Source organism: Canis lupus, chromosome 23 (assembly GCF_003254725.2).
Source record: "Canis lupus dingo isolate Sandy chromosome 23, ASM325472v2, whole genome shotgun sequence".
In the NCBI taxonomy this organism is placed as follows: Eukaryota; Metazoa; Chordata; class Mammalia; order Carnivora; family Canidae; genus Canis; species Canis lupus.
The window spans coordinates 25,510,296-25,535,841 of record NC_064265.1 but is presented as its reverse complement, the minus strand read 5'-3'; the positions used below and the strand labels follow the sequence as shown (position 1 = coordinate 25,535,841).

The 25,546-nt window shown below is 35.6% G+C and overlaps 1 protein-coding gene, 1 long non-coding RNA gene and 1 pseudogene across 22 annotated transcripts in view; 1 reads left to right on the top strand and 2 right to left on the bottom strand.

Moving 5' to 3' along the window:
• Positions 1-25,546, bottom strand: part of TBC1D5 (TBC1 domain family member 5) — a 544,381-nt gene that overhangs the window by 216,059 nt on the left and 302,776 nt on the right. For 16 of the 19 annotated variants that reach the window (XM_049100069.1, XM_049100071.1, XM_049100072.1 and 13 more), the window contains 3 exons: positions 25,177-25,244; positions 14,770-14,805; positions 5,084-5,186 (listed from right to left, as the gene is read on the bottom strand). In XM_049100069.1, coding sequence (XP_048956026.1) covers positions 5,084-5,186; positions 14,770-14,805; positions 25,177-25,244 — 207 coding nt within the window. The remainder of the gene's footprint in view (positions 1-5,083; positions 5,187-14,769; positions 14,806-25,176; positions 25,245-25,546) is intronic. The other 3 variants (XM_049100076.1, XM_049100077.1, XM_049100083.1) reach the window with 1 other exon arrangement.
• Positions 1-25,546, top strand: part of LOC112661025 (uncharacterized) — a 121,374-nt gene that overhangs the window by 73,724 nt on the left and 22,104 nt on the right. For 2 of the 3 annotated variants that reach the window (XR_003137377.3, XR_003137378.3), the window contains one exon: positions 160-206. The exons of the other annotated variant lie outside the window; for it this stretch is intronic. This is a non-coding gene — a long non-coding RNA (uncharacterized LOC112661025). The remainder of the gene's footprint in view (positions 1-159; positions 207-25,546) is intronic. 3 annotated transcript variants of the gene reach the window in all.
• LOC112661024 (POU domain, class 5, transcription factor 1-like) lies at positions 9,670-10,725 on the bottom strand (annotated as a pseudogene).

Sequence of the window (25,546 nt, the reverse complement as noted above, 5' to 3'; positions counted from 1 at the left end):
TGATAATTTGTTACAGAACTTCACCAATTCAGGTTATTAACCTTTAGTCATTTTTGTTATGAACACTTTCCACATTTATCCTTTGTCTTTTAATCTTGATGATATGTTATCGTGAAGCTCTATACTTTAAAACTAGCAAATTAATATATCATCCTTCAGGGCTTCTGGTTTTGCCTTCATGCCTGAAAAGACCTTATGGAGATTAGGTGAGTACACAGTTTTCTTTTTTACAGCTAATTCTTTACCCATCTGGTATTTAATTTTGTCCTGAAAAATAAATCTGTATTTTTCTCTGCAGAAGAGTGCAACTAATTACTGAATAGCCCATATTCTCCCAAGAGTTTTGAAATGTTGTCTTTACCACACACTAAATAGTTAGTGCTTGTTTTTTCTCTGCTTTTTCTGGTATTCCATTGGTTTGTACATTCTTAACAAGAACTTTACAACTTTAATGACTTGAGCTGTAAAATATTCTATTCTGCCATATTTTCTATTCTTTTTCTCAAAATTATCTTGCCTATTCTAATTTAATTAGAAGGTAGACTTCACTGTCATTTAAACAAAATACTGCATTTATCGGCACTGCATTAAAATTAACTTGAAGAAAATAGATGTTTTAAAGAGCAACCGATTTTCCAACCTAAGAAAGTTTTGTACTAGGTTTTTGTTGTTGCTGATTGTGGCGGTAATCTTCTGATTAGATCTTTTTCCCTTCAGTGTATTTTCTAACCAATGGCTGGTTTAATAAGACTGAGTTCTTACCTAAATGCATCTCCTCACCTTCTTTAATTTTTCTCTTCCCTCTAGTTTCTGTGATACTATTCTGTCCAGAATCTCCATTTGCTTATGCATCATTCATTTTACAAACTCATATGTCAAAAATTATTAACTACCTACGATAATGCTGCGAACACAAAAGTGAATGAAGTGAGGAAGTTCCTAACCATTATGGAGCTTGCAATCTAGAGAGCCAGATACACAATAATAAAATGAGCACAGAAGTGGTTATATAAACTGTGAAAAGTGAGGTCTACGTGTAGATACAAAAATCCAGCTCCTACTACAGGCTCAGCACATAGAATGTACTCACTGCATGGTGACTGATTACTATCTACCTTTCCATATAGCAATGTATTGGAACAATATGAAAAATGAAAAAGAATAACACTAAATTATATTTAAAATCAATAAATAAGTATAATGGAAATTGAGAGCTCCTTGAATATCATTAAGACAATCTTTTACAAATTCATTGTTGACTTCCAACCAAACTAGAGATATTTTCTCAAACAGGTTTGGAAGAGATTGTTAGTTTTACTCTTAATTCTAGACTAGTAAAACCTGATTAATAATTACAAGTGGCAAGGGTACAAACATCTTTAAAGGGAAAGAGAACTATTTAGAAAGAATGATCATAAATTCAATATGCTGTAAACTGGACAAAGCAAAATAAAACAGAATATATGGTCAGTATACTTATTGGTTCCCAAAATGTATATTTTGCTTCCATTTATACATCAGCATTTCTGTTTGCTTAAAGCCTTTATCCCTGCTGGATCGTTAGTAGTCACTGCACTCCAAACTCATGCCAGTAGAAAATAAAGGTAACGAAGTTTTCTTCATCAACAGCCTGTAGGCTCACAAAATTGAACCTGTTCTTTTATCTGCCTGTGTTCATTTAGCCCACCAAGCAGTCTTTATTAAAGCTGAGGCATCAGGCAGTCAAAGTTCATTAATACCATTTATATAATCTCTGCAGTTTCAATTAACTCAGCAAGACATTCTACTACATGATAACAGTCTCATTAATTCAATAAAATCCCATAACTATTAACAATATGGTCGATGTTAAACGGGGTGTCACCTAGTACAAAATAATAGCTTTAACAGCTTGTGATGAAACTCAAGGTTTTTTTTCTTAAATTTGATCTGACTAAATATTCAGTCCTTCTTTGGCAAGGTATTATTTCTATGTAAAGAATCTATAGGATTTTAAACCTGTACAGGGAGTAATTAAGTCTTATTAAGGGACTCCCAAGAGTAAGTTAATGATACTTTCTTATTCAGTAATTGATTGACTTTGTCTAAATTATCAAGAATCTGACCTTCCATAATCTTGTTTAGTCTTCCTTACAAATGCAGTGGCCCACATACATCACAAATGCTTGAGTGCAGTTATTATGTTTTTGTTCCTTGTCTGTGGAACTTGTTCCATTATTATAACACTTCCTTAATCGACTTTTTCTTTCTCTAAAGAAAAATGGGAAACAAACATATAACTTGGGATGATTTTATTCTGACTTGGTTTGGTATCATCAAATCTTTTACTGTGAGGTATTTTCAAATATTGGAAAGAAGAAAGGGCACAATGAAGAGATAGCTTGGTGATAGAAGGCAACACAATGAGGAGAGAACAAAAGAACAGAAACAAACTTGGATCACTGATGAGGAGTCTGAACTACTGAACTAACTAATGCTGCAGAACCATTTTGCCCCAAGACTTTTTGCAAAGTGTGTTAATAACATCCTACGAGTTTAAGTCATTTTGAATGGGATTTTCTGTTATTTGCTTCCAAAAAATCCTACACTGATATTTATTTTCTCCCAGTCTCCTTTTTGGTTTGTTTGTTTTTGGTCTTTGAACTTTTTAAAAAAATTTTTTGTTTGGTTGGTTTTTTTGGTCTTTGAACTTTGTGTCTGACTTCTGGATAGCCTATCTTGCTTGGAAAGGCATTTCCAAACCTGCGATTATAAACAATACTTCTACTTTTTTTTTCAGTATTTCATTTAAAAATTTTAGTTTTCACATTTATATCTTTATGCCACTTGGAATTTGTTCTCCAATAAAAGTATAATTTAATCTTTTTTTCTAGAGGGAAAGTCAAACATGGCAAGTCAATGTCCCTTTCCCATTGAATGAAAATATCCTATCACATTAAGAATTCATATATAGGGATCCCTGGGTGGCGCAGCGGTTTGGCGCCTGCCTTTGGCCCAGGGCGCAATCCTGGAGACCCGGGATCGAATCCCACGTCGGGCTCCCGGTGCATGGAGCCTGCTTCTCCCTCTGCCTGTGTCTCTGCGCCTCTCTCTCTCTCTCTCTCTCATAAATAAATAAAAATTAAAAAAAAAAAAAAAGAATTCATATATAAATGAACCTGTTCTTAGTTTGTTCCATTGATCTATGTTGATTCCCATACTACTGTCATATTAACTTGATCACAGCTTACAGAAGTTCTTATCTCTCTTTGCCATTCTCCCTTTCATTCTGTAGCAACTCCAACATATTTAATAATGATAATAATAGTAATAACCATCATAAATACCAACAAGAACACTTAGTGATCACTATGTGTTTTTAACTCTACAAAGTCAATACTATTACTTCTCTCATTCTACTACCAATAAAACTAAGATTTAGAAAATTTAAGTAAGTAAATTGCCTAGGATTAGATAGTTAGTGAATGCTTGAGCTAAGATTCAAATAACAGATGTAGGCCTAGAGCCATGCTCTTAACCACTAAGCTATATTATCTCCATTAAAATTACTGTAAAGCATTTTGGCACTAAATTTAAAAAGACTGTCCAGTTTTACTCTCAGATTATCACTGGAATGATAATACATTTATATATTAATTTAGGAAGAAGTAATATTTTTATTTAGTGCCTTCCCATCTAAAACATGCTATCATTTCCTATTTCTTCAACTCTTGCTTTATATCCTTCAATAACATTTATAGTTTTCTTCACATAGCTGTTGCACCTACATTGTTATATTTATTTCAAGACATTCTGGGCAGCCTGGCTGGCTCAGTGGTTTAGCACTGCCTTCTGCCCAGGGCGTGATCCTGGAAACCCGGGATTGAGTCCCACGTTGGGCTTTCTGCATGGAGCCTGCTTCTCCCTCTGCCTATGTCTCTGCCTCTCTCTCTCTCTGTCTCTCATGAATAAATAAATAAAATATTTTTAAAAAAGACATTTTAAAGTTTTTAATGTATATCCAACTGACTACCCCTTAACTTCAGTGTAATATAACAGAAAACACTTGTATGGTTAGAGCAATGTATGTATTATTTTTTTAAGTTTATTTATTTAGGGCAGACTGGGTGGCTCAGCGGTTTAGTGCTGCCTTCAGCCCAGGGTGTGATCCTGGAGACCTGGGATCGAGTCCCACGTCGGGCTCCCTGCATGGAGCCTGCTTCTCCCTCTGCCTGTGTCTCTGCCTCTCTCTCTCTCTCTCTCTCTCATGAATAAATAAAATCTTAAAAAAAAAAAAAGTTTATTTATTTAAATAATATGTATATCCAATGTGGCTCGAACTCCCAATCCCAAAATCAAGAGTCACATTCCCTTCTCACTGAAGTTAAGTGGTTATCAGTTGGACATACATTGTAACTTTTGATTATTAGAGAATTTATTAATTTGGTTTGAATTCCCACTTACTATATATTTTGAGAAATACATAAAAAATCCAACTTTCCTATTTTTATTGGAATACCATAATCTTAAATTGAAACCTAGATACTTCTTTATATATTAAATAAATAATTTACATTTCAATGAGAGCAAAAATCCAACAATCTTAATCTTTCCTTTAGTAATGGGATGAATATTTGGATAACAAAGAATATCATAAATTTCAAAAAATTTAGAGAACTTTCTGAAGTTTTATTATCAGCAGATCTTAAAGAGTAGAGGACACCTGATTATTTTTTTTACATGGCATGTCACATATTTATAAATGCTGTATTTAGAAACAATATTTATACATACAACTCTGAAAAGTTTTATTACTAGATTGGCTTCAAAGATGCTGTTTATAAACAAACTCTCAAAAGTTGAAAGAAAAGATTGAACACCTTATAGAAGACAATTTGGTGGAATGTCTTATAATAAGGAAGAAGCATATGTGCTTCAATGAGCTTACTTTTCTCACCATGCAGCTGACAAGCAGCTCTTTGATTGCTTTACTATTATGATACAACTCTGGATACAATAAAGGCTACATTATTGCTCTATCATTTGTCAAGCTGTATAGAAAATTTTGAGTCAATGGATGCCACCTGTACGATATTTTCATTACCTGTTTATAAAGCAACTGCTCGTTTTCTCTAGCATAACAGAAAAGAACATCTGTAAGAATTTTTCTCACATTTTCTTGTTGGAAAAACTGCATTTCAGGAAACCTGAAGAAAGAAAACACAGGATTAAAACTGACTAGCACAATTCCAAGAATCATCCTCAAACTCTCATGTTTAAAAAGTGTCAAGGGCTACTTTAGGTATTAGTACATTTGCCATTCAACTAACTTATGCCATTGGTGGGCTAAGTTAAGGAAAAAGAGTGAGAAAAGGGAAATTATTCTATCACAGAGAGAAATAATACCTTTCAAATGTCTCCATATGCTTTAAGTCTTCATAAGGTAGATACAGCAGTTCTTAAGCAAAATGAATCATAGCCTATATATTTAGAGGGCAGGATTATTAGCCTATTTGGTTTTTAGGACTAAAAGGTAATTTTGGATGCACCAGCTTTTTGAAGAAATCATTATCTTTTTTCTTATGCAAGTATCAAGATTTAAATTATTACATATGACCACACTGTTAGTTTTGTCTGATTAAAATGTAGACTTTAAATGAACAAGTGAATATCGCTTAAATGCTCTCTGGTTAGAAAATCCTACCAGGTGCTTTGAGGTAATGTGAAATAGAAAAATGGCACAGTATCCACTTGAAAGGAGCTTACATAGTTGTTTCTAATGAAAGGATATACAATTACAATAATCCAAAGAACAAATACACAGCAATCTGATACACAATAAATACATAAGAGATGAAGGAATGTCATCTAGAAGGTGACAAATAGCTTCAATCACAAAAGATTTGAACAGGAATTTTTTGGCGAGGAGGAGGATGGCCTATCAGTGGTAAAGATAACCAAATCAGAAGGAAAGATGAAGGCACAGAAGGCAATGAGTATTCTAAGTGTACAGCACAGTAATGAGAAAGAAATGTAATCAGTAATGAGAAAGAAAAGTACTTTCATGAAGTACTGCCAGTTGAGAGCAGGACGATGAGATGGAAGAAAAGGTGGGCAGCTCTGAATTACTGAATTCACAAATGAAGAAAAATCAACCAAGTGACTCTACATTTTTGAATAGGTAAGTAACAAAGAAAATAATATTTGAGTAACTCTAAGTGGAATAAGCTTTGAAAAGAGGAGAGATTACAGGAAGGAACAAGAGGGCATTATAAAGAACTGAAGTGGAAAAAATCACAAACCTGAGAAGAAAAAGCCTGCATTCAAATTCATGTTGCATAATTACTAGCTACATAATCTTGAGTAAGTGATTGCTTTACTGCCCCACCTATTAAGTGGGGATAATAATACTGATCTTGTGATCAAGATGAGATCATATTAAAGCACCAAGAACAGTGCCTGGGAAGCAGTAAATGTGCTAGAATAGAGGTCATTATTAGTCTTTGAGTTTTGGTACTTTAGGTGATAAAGAAGTGCATTGGGTGGCTTTGGAACTAGAAAATAAGTGGATATGAGAGAGGCTGAAGAGAAAGAGTACCTAAAGCATGGAAGGACAGGGCATTATCAAAACAGAAAAATACTCCTTAATGAGTCTTTTAAAGAGCAAAAATGGCTGTTTTACTTCATATTATAATGGCTAACTGCCTTTTCCTGGAGACTTCAGCTGTTTTAATGCTTCATTCTGATCCTTTTCTGGCTCCCCGTGAGAGTTGTAACTTTCTTTCCAGTCCAGGCTGGGTTTCTGGGTTAACTATGTTAATGGTTTCTGAAGCATCTCATTTCTGGTCCTATTTTTTATGACAAATTAAAGCCTGTTTTATCTTCATCTGTTCTTGTGACTTTTGCTTGAAATTCCCTTTGATGTCCAATTGTCCCCAAACACGTACATCTGGTCTTGTCTCTAGCAGAAAGGAGACCTCTTTTTTGGATACATAATAAACAACCCATGGATCTGAGCAAGATGACTTCACATCTCTGCATGAATCTTAATTTGATGACCTCTCCAGACAGTATCTACTCAGGCAAGGGAGTGTGACGAGGCTTAAATGACTACAGCTCCTAAAGAGAGAAAAATTAACCAGAAAGCATATTCGGAGCAAGAATATTATATCATAGAAGCCAAAGGTGTTCCAGGAAGTTGTCAAATGTACTGAAGTAGGAAAAAAACACAACCACTTTTTGAATGACTTCTTTGGGACAAAAGAAAGTTGATAAAGTCCTTAGAAAGTCAAATACCCCAAAGTAAAGATAAAAGACAGGTAAGTAGTTAAAATAAATTGCTAAAGAGAAATTTCTTGGGAAAACTTAAGTCACTAAGGTAAAAACATTAATCCTTCTGAGAAGTGAAACTGTTTCCCCTTCTTCTTCATTAGATGACTTAAATCTAGCCCTGTCTTTTTTTTTTTTTTTTTTGAGGTATAATTGACATACAACATATTAGTTTCAGGTATAAAACATAATGATATGATATTTGTATACACTGTGAAATGATTACCACAGTAAGTCTAGTTGCCATCCTAGCCATGTCTTTAAGTAGGCTTCCTGCCCCATAATTTAGATAACATAGCTTAATGATTTTGCACATTTTCTCCCTTAACTATTCTTCAGAAATTTTCCATGTACACTGGCACAACCAAATTCTGTGTAGCTGATGCAATCTGAACTGATTATGCAAGAAAGTACTAAAAACTGCAACATCCACTTTGTAACAAATACCCATGAACTATATAGTAAGAGTTTAATACCTAACTACTAAAAATGTAAATTATATTACATACCAATTCATAGTTTCATTTAAATGCATACTAACCACTTGCAAGATTAAAAACAAGAGAGCTACAAGAATTAAATTGCAGGTAGATAATTTAAATTACCCACTTTTAGCAAATACCCAATCAACTAAAAATGTGTATTAGGCAGACGCAGCATATCTACACAACAGCACACTATCTACAACTCTACAACCCTAAAGTGCCATTTATGACATTTCATTATCCGTTCTTTTTTATAAAAGTATGACTTGTTCAATACATTCTGATGTTTTTATAGCATCAAAATTACACTTATATAAGTAAGGTAGATACAAAAAAGTTTTTTAAAAGATATAAAAGTTTATGCTACTTAAGAAGCTGGAAAAGGAGGGATGCCTGGGTGGCTCAGTGATTAAGCATCTGCCTTTGGCTGAGGTTGTGATCCCAGAGTTCCTGGATCAAGTCCCACATCAGGCTCCCTGCTTCTCCCTCTGCCTATGTCTCTGCCTCCCTCTGAGTCTCTCAGGAATAAGTAAAATCTTAAAAAAAAAAAAAAAAAAAAAAAAAAAAGTTGGAAAAATAATTTACATTCAGAGAAGTTTAAAGCTGAAGTCTTTGTAGATTATCCAGTCTAACTCAGAAAGTCATGGGTAAGGATTCTGAAGCAGATGAATACCTGCTACCTGCCCCCACATATCTGGGTGGTTAGGCAATAGTACTTTCCAACCACTTCACTCATCAATTATAAATGAGTCAGATGTACATATTTAGGTAAAATTCCATGAGCTTAGAGGTACCAAGAAGGTCATAAGGTTGATGAGTACATCCGAATAATATATTTCCCACAACAAATACTTAACTGTCTTATTGTTAGGCTTCAAACCAGAAGATATAACATCTATAGGAATCAGAAATAAGGGAGAAAAGTACAGTGAGTAGTTTTTCCAGGAAGAGTAATGATCAGTTTGGTTTCTTTTTTAAAAAATGATCTTATTTATTTTTCTATTTGAGAAAGAGAGTGAGGTGGAAGGGGGAGGGGAGCAGAAGAAGAGGGACAAGCAGATTCCATGCCAAGTGCAGAGCCTCATGCAGGACCTGACGAGGGGCCCGATCCCATGACCCCAAGATCACAACCCGAGCTGAAATCAAGAGTTAGACGCCCAACCAACTGAACCATCCAGGCATTTCAGTAATAATCAGTTTCTGATGATATGTTTTAAGTTTAAAAATAGCTTCCCAGTCATCCATTACACATCTATGCCTTTTTTTTTTAAACTTCATGCCATCTGGTGTTGATTCAAGATAGGTAAAGTAATTTGAACATTCTAACACAAATGTCATTGGAAAGGCAAATTTACTTTTAAAACAATAAAAATCACAGAATATGGACCCAAGCTGACTTCAACAATTGTTAAGATTTTGAAGGTCAATACTGATTCTACAGTGTCATTAAAAAAAAAAAGTAATAATTTCAGTAAAGATGAGGCATATTAAAAAAATACTTGAGTTGAAACTTAAATTTATGATTAATTCAAACCAAATATCTGATAGGCAAATAAAGGGAAAAAATTCACATTAATAGGGTTTAAAGATAAATTTTGTTATTATCAGAAAATGGAAGTCCAAGAGAAGTAATTTCTGCCATTGGCCAGAAAATGAAAATGGCACTAAATAAGTTAGAGTGAAACTCTTACGTAAAAACCAAAGAAAAAGTAACATAAAAGTATTCCATGATGAAATTTAGACAATACACTCTAAGATTTTTCTTTTTCTTTTTTCTTTTTTTTACCTGTATCCTAAGCTTCTTTATTTAAGAACAAAGTGATGAATGGTATGGGTATTAAAAACAAGAGCACCCTTGAACTTTACCTTCCTCCCTCTAACCCGTTACCCCCAAACTCCCTGCCCCACACCCTCTATGTTCCCAAATCTGTTCTCAGTGAATGAAGAACTTAATCCCAAAGTCCTGGTACAAACCCCAGGCTCTTTCCCTAGCATTCCCCCTTCCTCTCAGCACAGGAGAGCCCAGAGTGGTGACAGACACAGAAGGAAAGGCTTCACTGTCAGGAAGTAGTGAGTAAGGAGTAGTGTAGTGAAGTGATGGCTCCTATAGCTTGGGGTTCCAAAAAGGGTCCTGGTGCCAGAGGAAAGCACACTGGTGCTCCTGAGAAAGGAGACCCAAAATCCTCTCCTTGCAAATAGTCACTGCTTGATCATTTGTCCTTCTGGCAACCAGTGCAGAACCACACTCGGATCACATCCTTCTCAAGCCTGAATTGCTGGGCAATGTGGCTAATTGGCTGTAGGGCGGGTTTCCGGCACCATAGGCACATGCTCTCCAGGTTGTCTGGTTTCTCCAGACTTGTTGGCTTTCTCTTTCAGGTCTGCACAAGGGTCTCTGCTTTGCATATTTCCTGAAGATTTTCACTGTTGCCAGCTTCCTCTACCCAGTTGGGCAACAGGGGCTGCAGTTAACACATTACTGAAACTGAGCTGCAGAGCCTCAAAATGACAGATGGTCATTTAGCTTAACACCTTCCCAAAGAGAGTCCCCAGGGTGAGCCCCACATCTGCCTGAGTATGTACCAGGGTGATCCTCTTCTGCTCCAGAAGTGTGTTAAATTGTTTCAGGTCTTTCTGCAGAGCTTCGATGTCCTGGGATTCCTCAGAGGTTTTGCTCCAGCTTCTCCTTTTTCGGCTTCATGGTCCCAAACAGGGCAGCGCAGGGCTGGGGGGAGGTGCCCTCGGAGTTGCTCTCCACTCCAGCCCCTCACTCACCCTCTGCTGAGAGGTCTTCAGGCTGCCCTGGGGCATTAGCCCCACTCCAACCTGAGGTCCACAGTTTGCCATCCCCTCAGAACTCAGAACTCATTCAGCGGGGTGGAATGGCGGGCACATGGAATTCTCCCACACCTCAGCACCTGGCCCAGCCCAATTCCTGACCTGCCAGGAGGGGCCTGGAAGCTCAGCAAGGTCCAAAGGTCAACCCAACAGGGCTCTGGCCCTCACAGTGCAGTGTCAGAAGCCAGATGTCCTGTCATGGGGAACAGGGGTGCCCCAAGCGAGGAGCCTGAAAAATGAGGGCTCTCCAAGGGACTCTAGATTTTTCTTGATGGAAAAAAAAAAAAAAAAAGTAGTATTTCAGTTCTAACTTAATTGATCAATATTTAAAATACAGCAGTTTCTCTCTCAAGATGTGTGAAGGAACTTATAGTCAGACAAATTTTACATCCCACAAATTAATACCAAGAGATATAAAAACTTTGGTTTGTGAGTTTTGTTCTGCATCTTGAAATTACCCAAAATTCGTAGGCATTATAGTTTTTATTATAAGACTAAAAAAAAAAAAGTCTTTCATCATGGAAAATTCAAACATTTCTAAAGAATAGACCAACAGTAGACTCAATATAGCCATCATCCAATTTCATCGCCTATCAGTTGTTTCATATACATTCCTCCCTCAATTCTGCATTTTTAAACAAATCAGAGATGTCACATCTATAAATATTATGCATCTACAAAAGGACTCTAAAAAATAACTATGTACCATTCTAACATTACTACTAATAAAATAATCCATTAATTAAATCAAATATCTAGGCAATGTGCAAATTTCCCTAATTTTTGCAGTTTGTTCAAGATCCCAGAAATGTCCATATACTACAATTTATTGATATATTTCTTTTTTTTTTTTTTTATTGATATATTTCTTAAGACTCTTTTACTTTATAGATTTATTCTTCCCCTCTCTCTCCTCCTCCCTGTCTCTTTCTGCAAGGTATTTGTTAAGGAAGCCAGGTTATTTATTGTGTCGAAACTTGCCACATTCTGAATTTTTCTTATTGTTTCTCTGTTTTATTATTTAACACATTCCCTTTATAAACTGGTTGGTCGGTCTAGACATTTCATCAAATTCAAATTCAATTTTCAACAAAATTCATCATGGGTGGTATGGGGCTTTTAGCACATTTTTACAAATTCTTTGACATTTCTCCTGTGAAAAGGTGGAGGAGTCTAACTCCTCTCCATTTGCATTCATGCTGGCCTTGGTAACTAGTTTCTCACAAAATGATATTGTGACCCAACTCCTGTCTGGTTCTCCATCTGGACACATCCTTGGAACTCAGACACAATGCTGCTAGAAGTGAAGCAGCTACATGGGAGGGCCCTACAGAGGTATTCTAGTCACAGCTGCAGAGAAAGTCTTCACTGAGAGCCAACTTCAACTGCCAGACATGGGAGTGAACAAGCCTTCACATGATTCCAGCCCCTAACCTTCAGCCAGGCTTGACCTTTGTTCCATGTGGGACAAAGACAAATTGGTTGGCTCAGCCTCGCCCAAACTGTACCTTCATCAGCAAAAAAAATGTTGTTTTAACGTTTGGAGTGGTTTATGATACAGCTATAGATAACTGTTATAGTCAGTATTGTGTACTACCATCAGGATGCATATATCTGCCTATTTCTTTTTATGATGCTAGCAATTGATGATCATTGCCGAGATCTATTAATTCATTACAGGTTGTAAATAGTAACACTATAATTCTATCATTTTATCTTCCTTATCTAAAACACATATATAATGAAACTTATCCTGAAGTAAAGTGAGCATAATTTTGAAAACTCTTATTGACTTCCATTACATTCTTTCATGGATACCTATTGTGGACATCTAAGATTAAGATCTAGGAGTGACAAAATGGCCACTAATTCTGTCACAAAAGTGGTTTACAAGAACTAGACTATTCTACATGCCTTTTGGATATCTTCTCCTGTAACTGCAGTATATGGGAATGAATCAGGAAGTAAAGGATAGAGAACAACCACACAACAACTTTAGAGCCCCAAAAGCCAGGAACCCAGGTGCCTGATGTAATAAGTCAAATGGAAAGATATTCAATAGGGCAACAGTCTGTCATAATACAGACGATAAAGAGAAGCCAGGCAAATTTGTGGGCCATCTATAATGAAGAATTCCTCAGACAACAAAAAGACCCCCCCAAAAAACAAACAACAAAACAAAAACAAAAAAATCCTAAGCAAAAAAAGGGTTAAGAAAAGAGTAAAATGATAAAGGGCTTTGTCACTGCATTATAGTACATAATTAGGTAATTAGAAGTATTAAAACAGACAAAGCATTGGGCCCAGATGAATTACTGAAGATGCAAGTATTCAATAAGATGCCCCAGGGGGAAAAATAAAGCCCTTGGTGAAGGTTTATAATCATGCAGTAGGACAGAGAAGCACAGAAGGACTTGAAGGAACAATAACTGATGCTATGCTCATACTTTAAAAACAAAATTTCAAAACAACCATTCATCCAAAATTTAAAATGAGCTGATGGAAACTCCCCAGAATACTATTAAACACCAAAATAATGGTAATACCTTCTTTTGGTTTATTGTTTTTTTTTTTTTTTTTTTAAAGAAAAAGTGGAAAATCAAGCAAAAACCATCAAAGGAAGCAATTTCATACAGAATGAAAGCAGGCATACTTCTTCTTCTTATGCTCCCTGTTTTGGTTGATGATTTCACCATTCTCTTCCTATTCAACCAAATCTGCTTTCTCATCTTTCCAAGTCCAAGCTGGACTTAATTTCCCAGCTTCTTTCTCAGAGAGCTGTAGACATGTGACTGAGGTGCTAGCCAACGAAATGAGAGTAGAAGTGATGTAGGACCACAAAATTCAACCCCCACCTCCACTTCAATCGAGCCCCATACACATTTCCTTTTCCAGCTGGACAGAAGAGAAAAGGTCACCCGGGAGGCTTGGGAAGCTACCTATGGACTATGGTGGTTTTAAAAATACATGTGCAAATTCTTTAGAACATCTCTCCTCTTCGATTGCTTGCTCTGGGAGTAGTTTCCTCTGGAGAAAGACACTTAAATAGTCCCACAGAGAGATACACATGGAAAGGAACCAATATGGATCCTCCAGCCCTAGTGAAGCCTCCAGATGACTGCAGTTCCAGTTGATATCTGACTGTAATCTCATGAGACTCCTAAGCCAGAACCTTCTGGCTAAGCTTCTCTCCAACTGCTGATATGTGGCAACTATGAAATAAACGATTATTGTTCCAAGTCACTAGGTTTTGGTCAACTTATTATACAGCAACAGATAACTAATACAGGTTTTGATACCTGAATCTGGGGTGTTATTGAAAAAACCATAAAATACATGGTAGGAATGTCTAAGGAACTGGACAGGAGCTGGAAGGGCCTTGCATATAGTATCAGTGAAGGATTAAAGAATAAAAAAAAAAAGGCTGCTGGCAAAAGATAATCCATGAGCATGCTGCCAGTGAGGGTTTAAATGAAAATAAGAAAAACGTTATAGGAAAAATGGATGAAGAAGTTTCCTTATTATGTGCCAGAAACATGGCTGCTTATAGTTACACAGAAAATTAAAAATGTACCACATAAGCTAGAGTGACCTAGCTAAGAACCTATTCAGGCAGAGTATTGAAGGTGCTGCCTAAGTTATACTTGTTACTTATAGTAGAATGAAAGAGGGGAGAAGCCAAAGGAAGAGGTTCTAGAACTTTGAAAATAAAACTTCTCTTTCTCGGCCTGCTCTATTCAGCAAATGATCCTAGCATTATGACACTGCTTCTGGGCAAACATCAAATCTAAAACATAGTATAAATAAGTAAGTAAAATCTATAGATGAAACCAAGGGAGTGAGTATAAAATCTTTTGTTAAGATCTCAGAAAACTCTAAAACAGTACCTCAGAGAACCCTTCTGTCAGACAAGATGCCCTGATGCCCTGTAAAGATGCCTCACAGACCCTTTAGCTGTTAGAAGTCAGGGATGGTGCTGTACATCCTACACTGCACATGACAGCCTCTCACAACAAAGAATTGGTCCAAAATGTCAACGCTCCCAAGGTTGAGAAACTCTGCATTAGAGTGTATCAGCCTAGAGGGCACAAACCATATTTATTTATTCTCTTTCTGAGTAAGATTTATAGTAACTCACCAATGTTTCCATCTCCTGTTTGCTCCACAGAGTGCTCTGCATACAAAAGGTATTCACTTAATATCTCTTGCATTGAAAAAGTGTTAAATCTAAGGCAAACAAATTAACATAAAATATTACAGAGTTGTGGAAAGACTAGGAGTCCCAGGTTTTATTTCCATTTTGGCCATTAACAAATTATATTTTCTTAAGTCCTATTCTTTGCTAGTTTCAACTTTCCAGGTTTGCAAAATAAAAAGATTTAATTAGATGACTATCAACAACACAAATGCCATTATGGGTGCCAGATACAAAGCCTAAGAATATCTAGGAGAGAAAAGAGATATTTTACAGATTTTTTTAAAGGGAAGTAATTACAATAAAATGTATGTGATCTATGAAAGAATTAAAACAGGCACTATTTTCTTTATTAGGACCTTCAACTTCTAGTACAGTAGCTAGTACGTAATAATTTCTCAAGTAGTATTTGTTGAATGAGTGAATAAATCCACAAAGCTACAAATAAACCAAAGAAAAATAAAAATGAAATCTATGGACTCAGGGACTGCAGGTGGGAAGATGAAGCAGAAGAAAGGCTAGGGCAGAGTTCTGCTGTCATCGTTTCCATAATTATAAAGACAAGAGCAATGTATAGCTTTTAGAGGAGCTTTTAGAGGCCACAAACTGAAGGAGAACATTGATTTTTTTTTTTTTTTAAGAAAAGGTAGAAATCTGTTGTGATGACAATAGGCAGAATCCAGCCCAAGAGGATAGCAGAAAATCTCCAAGAGGCTAACATGGCAGGTGGGCATTTGAACTCACCTTACAAGTGAGATGATGAAGCAGAAGAGTTATGATGACAGGAAACAGCAAAGAATGCACAGTGAGGAAAGGGCAGGTAGGGCTGGAGTTTCAGGAGACGAGATGGGTCACCCTCTAAATAGATTATGTTCATTAAAGATTCTAATTCTCCAATGTCCTAAGTTACACAGCAAGCCCTCTTCTATCCCACTGCCTCCCCACCTCAAAAACACAAAAACTTAAAAAAAAGTTCTACTCACATCATAAAGATGAAAAATTAGGGCAAAAACATGTAAGTAGATAGATGTGTGCACTTTAAGTACAAGACTCTGTCACAGCTGAAAATACAGATTCTATTTTGTAGCTTTTCAACAATTAAAACATTTTAAAGTAATTCAAAGCATTTACCCTTGAAGTACTAAGGTAGCTTCAATTCCAAATCTACATTTAAGTTCTGAAAAGATTATGTTCTACTACTAAACAGGTTATACCTAGTAGGAATATTTTAGGATGAGCTATTACTTGACCACTCACCAGACTTTACCTGTGAACCTTCTTATAATGAACATGTGAACCCACAATTATGAGTAGTGCTGAAAAAGCTGGCTTAATTTAAAACAAGAAGGATCTCAAAAGCAAAACCTCTTTTGGTCAGCAGCTCACGGTGATATATCTGTGCTGCCACTACTTATTACATGTAACCACTGCTTCCAAATTCCAAAGATTAGGAGGATCCTACAACTGTATGTTCTGCAGAAAATACACCTATGTTTTCACTCAAATGCTAAAGAGCCTTCTTCAAATTTAAAAAAAAAATCCCATAAATTAGAGTAAATGTGTAAGAATATGCATGCCTAAATGGAACAGAAATGGGAAAAAATACATGTTAAAAACAGGAGCAGCACAGGAAAACATATATATACATATATATACGTATACATATATATATATATGACTATAATAATAAAATATTTTGTTTTTACCTTAAATGTTGTCAAATGAGGCAGGACTACAGGCCATTTGACAAGAAGAATTGTTTCTTGTATTCCTGAAAATCTGTTTTTCCCTTCTTTAATATTTAAGAAACACACACACAGGTTGCCGACAACTCTTAGAGAGCGGCTTGTGTTGTCGTTTTCGCTTTCCCGGCTGTGAACAAGTGCATATGTGAGGGCTGGTCGTGCATGCACAAGCATGTACTTTGCCTGCATTAAATAAAATCACAACACAACACCAACTACATCCACTCATTCATGTGTGCCTGCAGTCCACCTCGAGGAGACTGAAAATATAAATACAAGCTGCTATTTTGGTGTGATCACACGAATATGGCAGCTTGTGTGTTTTTTTTTTCTCTTTAACATTTTAACACTGGGCAGATTGTCTGCATTAACACAAACCAAAATCAATTCTGCTCTGAAACTGCTTGCAAAATTTTCCTTCCCTAAGGAATTTGTTTTTTATTTAAGTAAAAAATGGGCTTGCAGGAAACTGTATAAGAAAGACCAACATTTAGGACATCTGAACTTTGCACAGTGTGACAAACAGTGTTGGACCAGAGGACTGGCAGTATCTCTCTCAAAATGGGGACTTTGGAGAAGATGGACTTAAGAAAAATTTTAAAAATCAGTAAGTTCACTTTGTAAAATTACTTTTGTGTATCATTAATATAGGAAAAATTTGCAAAGTAGTCTAATTCCAAGTTGCCTCCTACACTGAAAGGTATAATTAAATTTGACTAAAAACTCAGATGAGACTTGTATACTGTAAAAAGTCATGGAGGTACTCTTAAGGGCAGAGGAAGGAAATAAAAGTTAAGTATCTAGCACAGACCATATCTGAAAATTCCCTATGAATATAAAATAAAATGCAGATAGTCATATCATACATAAATATATGACAATAAATCATCTACATAACACTACCCAGTAAAACTTTTTATGATAGAAATGTTCTATATCTGTGTTGTTCCATCCAATAGCACTTGAAATATGACTACCATAAATAAAGACTTAATTTTTAATTTTACTTAATTTAAATTTATACAGCTATATGTGCTGGGACAGTACATATATGTAGTTTTAAAAAGAGAATTTTAGCAATTATTACTGAATCCACAAAATATTAAATTACAAGATAAAAAACTGAGATGACAAAGTTTTCTTATATAGATTGTATCTAAAGCTTGATCCATATATAAACTATAACCAAAAGGAAGCATTAATATGAGAGAGTTGAATTCTTAAAGCTCTAACCATACCATGGAGAGTGAAGTAAGAAAGAAGGTAATTAACTGATGAATGGAGCTACCTGAAGTGCTACTATAATAACCCTATAATAACCAGAAACATAAAAAGACCAAGAATAACCAGAAACATAAAAAGACCAAGAATTGAAGATGATGACTACCGTATCCACTAAGGCAATCAGATAAACTTTAAATACAGTCAAAGTTACAGCAATAATAGTTAAAGAATTGTAATCATTTCAGTCGAGAGAGAAAGAATGCATCTGAAGAAAAAGTGATACTGTTTGGCAATAGCTTATAATATGTTAATTTGCAAATGATATATACACTACAAATACACTTTTAGAATAGACCTTGATAGACCAAATAACAGACTTCTCCGGCATCTAATATGGAAATGATATTTTATTCTGAACTCCGTATTTCCCATCATTTTCAATAATACTGTATGTATTTCATATAATGTTACAGCCTTTGAAGCACAGCAAAATTGGTTCAGAATGGACGATTCAAGTTCTGAATTAGAAATGCTATAAATTGGAAGTTCCTTGATTTACCTTTTGATTATCAGTTTTTTCAGTAATAAAAATGAGAACAGTAACAACCTCATTAGGTTGACATAGGAACAATTAATTGAAATGAATACAAAATCCTTTGAGGCAAAAAAGGGCTAGTAGAATAAAGGAATATTAAAATTAGTTGAGGAGGAGATAATATTTAATACAGTGACATATTCAGATCAAATAGATTCAATAATGATGGCAACAATACAGCTTATGAGATGAAATTATCTTGTTTAAACTTGGGCTTGAAGGCTAATAACAGTATTTTTTTTTCAAAGTGTGCTTATGTCTCTGAAGACTAAAAATGTTAAAGATTGTTACTACTAAAATTGAACAATACAGATAATCAGTGATAAGATATACAAACAATGAGCCTTTACTAAACATCAGACTCCACAGTGGCACAAAAATAAGATCCATGCCATCCAAAGGCATACCAGTTAGATCTGAAAGACGAGACCTGGGCTAACACCAGAGCTCTCATACATACTGTTTCCATTATAGCACCAGTTATCTTACACTGTAACTTTTTTCCTGGTTGCTTTATTTATTAGATTTTGAGATTCTTAAGGGTCCATGCCATATTTATCTTGGCATCCCCAGCACCTGGCACCCTGAGGAGATTAATATAAATGTACTGGATACATTGGCAGATTGAATATACTGGCAGGTCTAAATGAATATAGGACTCAACAAAATTAAGTAATATCATTAAAAAGTTATCAAGAAATTCTACTAGAGCACAGAATAAGCACAAATTTACAATTGTAAAGACTGGAAAATGTTTCATGAACAAGATGGTCATGAACTCAGGCCTTTAAAAATGAATTTTCAGGGATCCAAAAGGGAGCAATGGGAAGAAGCAGCATTCCAACAGAGAACAAGCAAGTAATGCAAAGCATGGAAAAAAGAAAGCACAGAACCCATTCAGAAAATAATGCCAGAGCACTGGTCTAAAACAGAACTGTGGAGGGACTTCAGATTTCTGGTTCTGCATATAAGGGACTTGGACATCACTACTCCTTCCTAACAAGTAAAAAGCTGAGCAGACTGAAAAAACAACTCTTCTTGGATCTATAAGAGAGGGGAGGACACAGGGTAAACAGGCAAATATAGGGAGTCACAGCTTACTGGAGCAGAACTCATAAGCAAAATCCCTGGCAGGCTACAATATAGGATAGGAAAACCTGAACTATATACTTAATGAATTGCTAGAAAGCTCAGTGTAGACAACTCTGAGAGTCAAATACTCCAAGGGACGCAATAATAGGGAGGCTCCCCCTGAACACCTCCAAGAGCTTGACCAGGCTTCTACAGTAACTATCAGAAAAAAAAAAAAAATCCCCTCAGATTCCTGTGGCGGGGGGGGGGGGGGGGGGGGGGGGGGGGGGGGCGGGGGCGGGATTGTGGCAGGCAGAATTCATTCTGAACATAGCACTCTGTTCTTAACAAAACCTGCCCTCAAAAACCAAAAACAAACCACCACCACAACAAAAACCTGCCTCAGGGAAAACTAGTTCACCAAAGCCTAATCTGCTGGGGTACTCTTTGACCCTAAATGACCTGGGAGAAGGGAAATAACCAACTCCAGTCCATTTTAACCATTGTATTCCATTTAAGGCAGTGGGAAGAATTAGAAGCACTTGTGAAGGTCATGGTCCAGGTTCACTGTAAGACTAAGACCTAATCAGAGGACTAAAGAACACCTCCACTCCCCACTCACCTCATTACCACATTATTAAAGGCCTATTTAGAGCAGTTCCTTTTAACTACCACATCATGTTCCAGCTACCAGGAAAAAAAAATTATAACACATAACAAAAGGCAAAAGGCACAATTTGAAGAGACAGAGCAAGCATCAGAACCAGACAAGGTAGGGATGCCAGAATTATGAGATGAGAAATCAAATGCAACTATGATTAATATGCCTAGGGCTCTAATGGATAGAGCAGACAGCGTGCAACAACAAACAGGAAAAGAAAGCAAAGATGGAAATCCTAAGAAAGAACCAAAATGAAGCGCTAGAGGTAACAAAACACTGTAACGGAAGAATGCTTTTGATGGGCTTATTAGTAGACGAGACAGAACCGAGAAAAGACTCTCTGAGCTAAAGGACAGATTGACAGAATTCTTGAAAACTGAGAAGCAAAGAGAACGAAGACTGAAAAACAAAAAAGCAGAACAGGAAATTCAAGGACTGTGGGACAACTACCTAAGATGTAAAATAATGCATAATGGGAATATCAGAAGGAGAGGACACAGAAAGAACAGAAGAAATATTTGAAGCAATAATGACAGAAAAATTCCCCAAATTAATGTCAGACACCAAACCACAGATCCAGGAAGCTCAGAGAACACTAAGCAGGGTAAATGCCAAAAAAGTTATACCTAGGCATATCATCATCTTCAGACTACAGAAATTCAAAGATAAAGTCCTTAAAGAGGGGAAAAAACACAACCAAACACCTTACCTATACAGGAACAAAGACAAGAATAATATCCAACTTCTACTTAGAAACCATGCAAGCAAAAAGAGTGAAGTGAAATATTTAAACTGCTAACAGAAGAAAAACAACAACCTAGAATTCTGTATCCTCTGAAATTATCCTTTAAAAGTAAAGGAGAAACAGACTTCCTCAGACAAGCAAAAATTGAGGGAATTTGTCGTCAGTAGATCTGCCTCACAAGAAATTATTTAAAAGAAAAGAAGAAAATAATATAGGTTAGAAACTTAGATTTACATAAAGAAAGAACATAAGAAGGAATAAGTAAAATAAAAATTTTTATTTTTCTTATTGTCAATTGATATAACAGATACCAGCTATTTAAAATAGTAATACCAACAATGTATTCAATTATGTATGTTTATAGGTGTGCATATATACAAACATACATAGGTGTGTGTGTGTATATATATATGTATTTATATATACGTGAAATAACAGCAATGGCACAAAGGATATGAGGAAGGAATAAGGATTATTTTGTTATTATGAAGTACCCTATCAGTGAAGTGGTATAGTGTTATTTGAAAGTGGATTTGGATTACCTAAAATACAGATTGCAAAATTTAAATCAACTACTAAAAAAGTAAAAGAAATGTAATTGGTATGCTGAGAAAGGAAAGGAAATGAATATAAAATGCTCAATTAAAACTACAATGGCTATAAAAGGGTGGAAGATGATAAAAGAAACAAAGAACAAGGTAACAAATATGATAGATAATAAAAAAAATAATCACTTTAAATGTCAACAGTCTATATGCACCAACTAAAAGACTGAGATTGTCACAGTGAATCAAAAATATGACAACTATATGTTGCTTACAAAGAACCCACTTTAAATATAAAAACACATTTAGATTAAAAGTAAGTGAATGGAGGAAAATGTACCAGGCTAACACTAATTAAAAGATTTTTTAAAAAGGGCATTACATAATGATAAAAGGGTCAATTCTCCAAGAAGACATACTGATCTTTAACATGTATGCACCTAACAAGAGCATCAAACTGTCTGAAGCAAAAACCAATAAAATTGCAAAGAGAAATTTTAAAATCCACTATTATGGTTGGCAAGTTTAATACCTGTCCATCAGAAACAGACAGATCTGGCAGGCAGAAAAGGATATAGGTGAATTCAACATCATCAATCTACTGAATATACTGACATCTATGTACTTTTCCAACCAACAACAGCCAAATACACATTTTCTCAAGCTCACAAAGAACATTCACCAAGATATACCACATTCTGGACCACAAAACATGCCAAAACCAAGATGGCAGAGGAGAAATCATGCAGTGTCTGCTCTCAGACTACAGTAGAGTTAAACTAGACATTTAACAGAAAGAGAGCCGGAAAACTCTAGAAGGGAACCATGTGTTAGGAGGTCTGGGTAAGTCCATTCTTCTAAGACCACAGAGATTCAGAGAAGGCTTTAGATTAGGCAAGTAGCATGATCAGAAATGTGCTTTGAGAAAATAAGGCTGTAATACATGGATTTTACTGGAGGAGAAAGAGAACATATTTGAAGACAACAATTAAACAAGTTAAAGACTCTAGATAGGAGGTAAAAAAAGGATCCAAGACAGGGAAGCAAAAATGGAAAACTGATGATATAAGAAAACTATATATGACTTCTTAATTAACACTTAAAAATGCAAAATGCATATCCTCCAACCTATCTATTCCTAACCATCTTTATTAATACATCTTTCATCTAAGTCACTAACTTAATGTGGAATCATACCACAAGACTCTTAGTTACTGCCCCAGATTCCATCTTTACCTCTACCCACCCCATTGCACAGCAGCCAGAATGATCTTTTTAGATATCACACCCCTGCTCAATGGCTTCCCATTGCAATTGGAATAAAACCTTAACTCCTTACTGTGGCCTACAGAACTGCTTGTCGGGCATTTGCTCTCTCCCAAATTTCCCTACTTACATCACTTAACCTCCTTGCCATACCTACCATACCCCTTCCATACCCCTTCAGTTTCTCAAAACACCAAACTTATTTTCACTGAGGGACTTTGCACTAGCTGTTCCCTCTGCCTGGAATGTTCTTTCCCTAAGTCTTCACATTGCTGGCTTTTTAAAATTTTCATACCTCAGCTCAAATGTCATCTTCTCAGAGATGTCTTTTCTAATCCCTGTCCTAAAACTCCCATCCCTCTAACTATCCTACCACCCTGCTTTATTTCTTCACAGCAATTACCATCCTTTACAATTATTCTCTTTATCTGTACATGATGACTGCCTCGCTTCCCCACCCCTCTGACACTAAAATGTAGGATCTTATCTGTCTTATTTATCACTCTGTTCCTGCAAGGCAAAGGGTAAGGCTGGGACATAGTAGACACTCAATAAACATACAGTAAAAAACAAAATTCTTATCAGAGATGCTAGTAAATGAATGACACTATGTAACATTCACTGAGCTCTATTTCTTCTTTTATTTTTCTATTATATCATGAGGTACCTTACAGACTGGATTGAAAATCATGGATTTTAGATCATGTAGTACCTTATAAATGTCAAATTTTCTAAGGTAACTGGCTGGTAATTTTTTTTAAAGGGATACCTTTACTGTTTGGTTAACGATATATACTATGCATTTTGTTTTTAAGAGGCCTGTTTTACTGCCACTGATAACATACTTACTTACATGACTGATGAGGAAATTCATTTTTTGTTTTTTTTTCCAACAAATGTTTGAGTGCCTCTTGTACACCAAAATAAGGGCATTCTACTTTCTGAAACTGTATACGAGAGGTCAAGCAAAGCCACACAATGCCTCTGAGAGTAGTTTCCCTATTATTGGTTACTCTTGGTTATTTAGATAACCCAACTCATCAAAATGACCCCATATCTCCCAACCCCTCTAACCTGCTACCAATGCCAGTAATGTAGAGTTCTGTTATACTCTGAACCCACAATTCCACTGTTTTCATTTTTATTTTTTAAAGTAAGCTCTAGGCCCAATGTGGAACATGAGATCAAAACCTATGATCAAGAGTCACATGTTCTACTGACTAGGCCAGCCAGGCATCCCTCCACTGATTTTCATTTTAAACTAGAAATCTGATTTGTTCAGTAAGTAGTATGACCTTAATAGCAGTCATCTAATTATTCAGTATTTGGGACCTGGAAAGAGGTGAATGTCAGAGAGCCGGAGGCCTTGACCTTGTAACAGGTCTAGCTAGAGTTGAACTAGCAGTGGGGCACACAGGAGAAGCTGCAGAAGGACCTGGAAGAAGGCACTAGGGATATCCATTACTATGCAAATACATGGCCCATACCAGATCCAGTGACTAAATTTACTGACATTTATGTAACTGTTTATGGCTTAAAGTGTTAACATATCGAGGGGCACCTGGGTGGTAGAGTCAGTTGAGCATCTGACTCTTAGTTTTGGATCAGGTTATTATGTAGGTTTGTGATCTCAGGGTCATGAGATCGAGCTCCATGCTCAGCATTGTGTCCATTTGAGATTCTCTCTCCCTCTGACCCTCTCTTCTGCACACACACACACACACACTCTCTCTCTCTCTTCTCTAGGATGAATAAATCTTCAAAAAAAAGTGCAAGTCTATCTAAATACTCTTATTACAATGTACATTTATTAATCCTCAACAATCCTTTGAGGTTAACTATTATCCGCATTTTACAGAAAAGGAGGAAAGCTGTTCCTTGAAAGTAATAGGTCTAAGATTATAGCATATGTTGCTAAAACTTATCCTAGGACCCTCCCACACAAATTCCATGTACTTCTCACTACATGACCCAGAAAGATGAAGCCCAATATATAAAAGTCATGTATATTAGTCATGTACTAAGTAAACAATTCTTTCACATGGTAAATAATAAGTAGACTGAATGAAATGGTTTGCAAACCTGAATGACTTTGAGAGAGACGGAAATAAAGACAGTAAAAATAATAGTTGCCATTTAAAAAGTAATTTGGTTAGAAAGGGATTCAAAGGTATAAATCAAGAGACAAATTTTTCTAGCAATACCAATATTAGGACCACATAATATAACTTAATCAAAAGCACATGAATTTCAAATCATTGTTGAAAACTGAAAAATGAATATTAAGATTATCAATATTATAATTTACATTGTGAAAGTGAAAACAAATCTACATTTTAAGAATAGAAAATAATCATTACTATCAAAAATGGCTAAAATAACTTTTTTATTAACACAAGGTGAATATTGCATTCAATTAAAACTCCTCTATGGATTCTGTATTTTACTAAAATTACAAAGAGGTAACACTAATTTGAATTACTCAAGGTTCTACATACGTTCTTTTGACATCTTGTTCAATCATTGATCGAAGTTCTTTATCTTGAAAAAATTTATTCCAAAGACTCTGAAATGAGGAAAACAACCTATTTAAAATAATCTTACACCTTTGCTTGACTTTTATGATCTCAATTTAATAATTTAAGTGATCACATTTATCCTTCTCTGAGTTATTTTACAATGCAGAAAGGAAGCCTGAAATTGAAATAATTTTTATTAAAAGCTAGCTTAATATCAGAAACACACCCTTATACTAACATCAATTTTTCCCAGTAACAATACCGTATATATTTTAAAATTTTGTATTATCTATGTAAAGTGAATGATAGTTTTGCTGCTATACATCCACTAACTCCCTTATAGTAACAG